This window comes from Cydia strobilella, chromosome 17 (assembly GCF_947568885.1).
Source record: "Cydia strobilella chromosome 17, ilCydStro3.1, whole genome shotgun sequence".
In the NCBI taxonomy this organism is placed as follows: Eukaryota; Metazoa; Arthropoda; class Insecta; order Lepidoptera; family Tortricidae; genus Cydia; species Cydia strobilella.
Window position 1 is genome coordinate 1045216 of NC_086057.1, and position 6320 is coordinate 1051535.

Below are 6320 nucleotides of genomic sequence, written 5' to 3' on the forward strand. Positions count from 1 at the left end.
CGTCTGTTGTTTCACTCTTTATACTTTACCGACTTTATGTAGGTTAATGGATTATGTGAGCGTATGAAAATGCAAAAGTTAGAAGCGACGAAAGAGCTTGTAGACGGTTTTACCTTATAAACGGTCTTCTCCGTTATTGACTTCACGTATTTTACTAAAAATTACTACCATAAATAATACATCAAATGCCATAAAAAATAATATATTTACTACATACATAATTTTATTACCTACAGTAAATAATTACAATTACAAATATTGTCTCCAATTACCGCGATAGTTACACTGAAATAAAACTATGAAAACGGATTATATCGCGTATATTGAATTTATAATACATCCCGACGTTTCGAACCCTTTACAGCGTTCGTGGTCGTCGGTGGTGGTGATCATGTATTATAAATTCAATATACGCGATATAATCTGCTGTCATAGTTTTATTTCATAATGAATTACTACATAACTATGCTTTTATGCTTAAATCCTCGCATTCTGGGTACAATTCCGCACAGTCATTATGCGTGTTGTGTGCTTTGTCGTATTCCAATATGTCTTCCGTTTCTCCTTTTGGTAACCTGGAAATGTGTTACAATTAATGTATTTAAAGCGTCAAAATTACAAATGTCCTGCTGGGTATGAGTTTCTCAGTTTTGGAACCGTAAGGTTTGGTCTTCATAATATGTGCTATTTTCAACCAAAAGGGTACTTATTGTCGCTACTCGAACTCAAACTCAAAATATTCTTTATTCAAATAGGCCTAGCAACAAGCACTTTGTAAGTGGTAAGTGATAAGGCGCTATTTCCATATAGCTTCAATTAGAAATCAACCTTATATCGACAAGCGACAATGTGGTACCTTTTGATTGAAAACGTCACATATAAACTAATGTGCACGCTGTACGAATCGTAGACGATCCCAAACTCCTAAGAGAGACTTTGCCTCCTTGTATTGTGTGTTTTTCAGTAGCGTTAAAATTACAATGTAATTTTTTTATTTATGGTGAACTCATGTCTTATGCCATATACCTATAAGTAGTCTCATTACTATTTACAAAAAAACTGTATTTAAATTATAGTTTTCCATACTTTTCGTGCTTAAAGATGTTAAATAAATTTTCACCTCAGCAGCTCGAACAAGACTACTTTCGTCACTCCCTGGAGTGAGGAAATTGCGACTTTCCTCACTCCAGAGAGTGAAGAAAGTGCGTCTTTCCTCACTCCAGGGAGTGAAACAAAGTAGCTTTTTAATTTAGTGAAGGCCATGAACTGCCACTTCATACTTTTATTTATTCTGTGTAATTCGAAATACATTTTAACCTTTAATATGTTCTCACTACTGCGGTGAAAAATTATGTGTGCAACACGAGAGCAAAGTTATTTTACATCTCGTGTTTTTGAGTCCCTCGCTACGCTCAAGATTCTAACTTAGAATCACTTGCTTCGCTCGTGATCCAATTATAGAATCTTTCGCTTTCTCGGGACTCAAAATAAACACTCGCAAGAAAAACCAATTTCCTCTCTTGTTGCACAAATAACTATTGTACCTACATATTAATGCAAGTATTATCTACAATGCAAAAATAAAACGCTCACGAAACGAAAGTTGTTAAACTCCAAAACTCAGCTTAAAGCTGTTAAACCGGTTAAAACTCTCGAATAGTTTAAGCAAACTTACGTGAATGTTGCCGTGAATAATTCTTGGAGGAAGGTCCCTTGTTCCTCGTGGACCTTCGCTTTGCCAGCGTCGCATAGTAATCTGAACACGCATTCACGGCCGGAATACCCGAACCTGGAAATATTTTAAAATCGGAATTCTGAGGACTTACATTAAACATGCAGAAACAGGAATGATTCAATGTCGAAAAATCTGTATATTTAACATAATTTTAGTCATTGTCTTAAAGAATTTTACTGTGCATATTGTTGATAATTTTAACAAACGCTTGCGAATAGGAGAATATTTTGAAGATAATACGTTTGGTTTCAGTGAGACGGCCATTAATATTATTTTGTTTGAGATACAGCGTGTCAAAAGTCAACAAAACGGCGGACGAATAATTTTACAGTGAGCATCAAATATATTATAACACTGACCCAATATTAATATATTATATCGGTACCGTAAAATGGGGTGAGTTGGAGCAAAACTGTCATTCATTAACATTTTATTTTTACATATGCAAACTAAATTAAACAGTGATTAAACTAAATCTAAACCTAAATTAGCCTGAGGCATTGTTCCCAGGACACTGGCCGCGTTCCCCCTCTGCACAGTGAGGCTGAGCTTCTGCGCAAAAAATGCGCCAGCGCGTAGGTCGCCAGACACCCAGACTAGTTTGGTAGAAATTTCTTTTACTAATTTTCTGGTGTCTGACGACCAAGGACCGAAAGTTTCAATCGCAAGTGCCGCAAATATATAATTAGTTTTTAGAAACTTGGCAATTTGGGCGTCGTCTGCTGCCGACCCTGGCTTCCTGGCAGAGCGCCGGACGTGAGATGGGGCCAGCGTGTCAACGCATGTTACATCCCACGCCAGGGGCCGCCCCAGGAACCAAGGTACGAGCGAGCAGCCAACCATGTAACTAAATGGTGTATCTATATAATAAGTGTTCCGGATATTTGTATTTTAGTTTTTATTTTATTTTAGGTAGTTCCCTTTCATAACTTTGACGATAAACAGGAAAAACCACTTCACCCCGTAGTCCCTCGTAATTGGGGTGAGATGGGTTTTCATACAAAGGTGATTTTGGAAGATTGTTGGTTCGATTTTTTTTATTATGACTATTACTATAGCTCCATTTTAAATTGGAATACATTATTTTTGTAGCAGTAACCCTAGAAACCCATCTCACCCCTCTTTCAAACCTTCTCTCCCCATTCATAACCCAACTCTCCCCGCGAAACCTACTCACCCCATTTTACGGTACAAGTCCTTATTTATATGATATCAAAGGAGTGTATATTTGGCAATTTGATGCTGACTGGACTTTGTATTGTACGTAGAACACGTGTTTTAAGTACATTAAAAGTACATTTTAAGTACATTAGTCATTAAAACTACAATCATTATGGATTTCAATATCCTAGATTTGATATACCGCAATAAACTTTGTTGTCAGCATTTTTCAGGCTGTACATTCTTTGGAACTAGACAGACGGTCAAAGCCAATTATTGATGGCTTTTTCAACGATGATACATGTGTTGTATTTTCCATTGGTTCGGTGAAAAATAATGAATAAACTACAGTAAAATGCACTTACGCTTCAAACAAAGTCTCCAACTTTATATACAAACTGTGCCTGCCGCTTCTATGGAAATATGCACTCGCCCCGTCTAACTTCTGGAGATAGCTCCTGGACTTCTGCAATTCATGCATTTTCTTTATGAAAACTTGCTTCTTTATGCTAATATTTTCATCCTCGTTATTTTGAATACTTCGTTTTGCAAACGCCGGATTTATTATAGGTTTCCTGGAAACATATTTTAAACTTGTAATGTTTTTTTTTCAGTTATTGAAAAAGTTACACGTAAATGTTTGAGAGATTAAATTCCAATTGACTACATTCGAATTTAGATAAATGGTGGCATCTTAGCAGTGTACTTAATGCACCTAATATACTTGTATAGTCGATATTTCAATAAGTTTTTGGTAAAAACATCATTTTTGGTACAAGCTTTCATCGCTGACTGGACTTTTCTTTCCACATACAACTAATACTCGTCGAGACAGTTTTAACAACCCAAAATACAATTCGTTTTCGTTGTTTTATCACAGTTCCAATGAACAAATTCGAAAGTTACCTTCTAAGAAAGTTACCTTCTAAGAAAAAGGTTTACCTCACCTAAAAGGTGACAATTTGATTAGTTATTTTTAGAGTTTTGAATGATTCACGGTTAGTTCCACTAGACTTATATTATTAGACGCGCAAGAATGAGGGTAGACCGAGCGCTGTCTACACAACTTTGACACCCACCCGCTATCTTCAGTCACCCGTGAACATGATGCATGTAAATGCGTCGAAATATCGGGAGCTCACAAATAATACAAAAGGTAATCACGGTCTATATCCCGGTCAATTAAAGTCTAGTTATTTTTACTTACCTTTTATATGGTACTTTCGCTACCAATTTACCGTCTTCATCTAAGTAGTATATGTGTTTATTAGTATCTTGTCTCCTTATATTGTACGGTTCCTTCAACTGATCCCTGAAATAGCCGAATATTGAAGGGTCCGTAGGTAATGTCCATGCTAGGGCAGCCGTGTTGCCAATCCACACGATGTCACCGAGCTGGAGGTAGCCGTGGTTTTGGGTGCAGAATACTGAAATATGTTGTAAACTGTAATATATGTCATATATCAAAGAAAAAAGTGACGAAGCCCTCGCGGCTTACGCCATGAACCCCTAGGCCACCTCGCCACGGCGGTACCCGTCCCAATTTCTCGACTATATGCCATCTTAGTAAGACTAGGCGTCTTTGACCAGCTTGAAGCTTGCTTGTAGTTGCAGCTTTGAGCAGCTTTAAAATATGTTGTAAAATTACTTAGTATACTGTTAAAACTTTTGCGCAAGAAAACTGTTCTGTAAAAATAATATAATTATTTTTTTTAAAGTTAATTTGATCTTGTTTAACAATGTTTTACAGATTAAAATATAAAGAAATACTTATTTTTACACACTGACAACAGTTAACGTAGTAATTTAAAATCTTGGCATAATATTACACACACATACAGACACGTATATGAGTATGTATACATACGTATATATTATTTGAAAGAAAATGAGTTCACAAATCATATCTATTCTCCTTTAAATGTTTGAAAGAATTCTAGTACCACATTACTTAAGTAAATATTTACCAAGTTGAAAAGAGCTGCCATCTGGAAATATCAGGTATCTTTTTCTTCTTGATAATATTTTACTTTCACTCACATCCATTGCTTCTGATATTGAATTGTTAAGTGATTCCAATTCAGCTAAAACAGCCAATGAAATCGCTACTAGTAAAAATATATTTCTTGATACCATTTTTGATTTTGTTAAATATTAGGATAAGCTTTGTTTTAACTCCGTCTAAAAATATGAAACAATTTTAAGTTATTGATGTGTACCACTACAGTATCTGGCGTCTACTGAAAGCTTGTAGTAAATAGTTTCAGTTAACACAGTTTTAGTCTACTTTCAAATTGGTTAAGTCGGAGAACAATGGAGGCTCAAATTGTAACGGGTTATGGCGCTAGTGACAACCTAGACAAAGAGACCTAGTTTACATTCTTGCAAATTATTAGCCACTGTGTAAACCATGAGCCTGATTCTGATTTAACAACCTGTTATGCACAAATTTGGGAACAAATCAAATTATCTTATTAAAAGTTTTGATTTGTTACATAACAAATCTCTCTTGCTATATTGTAATTCCGTAAGGAATTCGTATAGGAGGTGCAAGCGCGTACTGCTCGCCCTTAGAGTTTGTCAAAGACGCCTAGTCTTAGTAAGATGGCATATAGTCGAGAAATTGGGACCGCTTCCGCCGTGGCGGGGTGGCCTAAGGGTTCAAGGAGTTAGCCCAGATTGCTAAAGACACCGGTTCGAATCCGGCCTTCACCACTGGAGGGCTTCGTCACTTTTTTAGGTTTCCGTACCCAAAGGGTAAAAACGGGACCCTATTACTAAGACTCCGCTGTCCGTCTGTCCGTCCGTCTGTCTGTCTGTCACCAGGCTGTATCTCATGAACCGTGATAGCTAGATAGTTGAAATTTTCACAGATGATTTATTTCTGTTGCCGCTATAACAACAAATACTAAAAACAGAATAATATAAATATTTGCTCCCATATTTGAATGGGGCTCTCATACAACAAACGTGATTTTTTTGCTGTTTTTTTCCGTAATGGTACGGAACCCTTCGTGCGCGAGTCCGACTCGCAATTGGCCGGTTTTTCTTTAATATATGACATTAATTTCAGTTTACGACCTGTTATGGTTTCGAAATGGTTTTGATACGATTTTGACGATCGTGTTAGTGATTGGCGCGCATCTCACGCACGACTTTCACTTTATTTCACATCGACGACGATCTTTAAGATCGTAACAAAATAAATTCAAAACGGTAATACCAAAGTTGTTAAATAAATCGGGCTCCATATCTTAGCAGACAGTATTTGGGTGGGTCAACTTTTCCTTGTTATTTATAATCCTGTCTCATTATTCAAGGAACGATAATCGTACCTACAGTCTGTAAGGAGAAATGTATCACGTTCTACGAACGGTTCCCTATTGTGTTGCAGAAAGTTTTTCGACATATTTTTGTATCGCAT

General features: G+C 36.5%; 1 protein-coding gene across 1 annotated transcript; it reads right to left on the bottom strand.

Annotated features, from left to right (window-relative positions):
* Window positions 1-463: 463 nt before the first annotated feature.
* Window positions 464-4993, bottom strand: LOC134749046 (uncharacterized). The gene is made up of 5 exons (XM_063683952.1): window positions 4864-4993; window positions 4104-4323; window positions 3262-3471; window positions 1676-1789; window positions 464-575 (listed from the first exon to the last, which is right to left on the bottom strand). The coding sequence occupies exons 1-5, from the start codon at window positions 4940-4942 to the stop codon at window positions 464-466; spliced, it is 735 nt and encodes a 244-aa protein (XP_063540022.1). The 5' UTR covers window positions 4943-4993.
* Between the last annotated feature and the right edge of the window lie 1327 nt (window positions 4994-6320).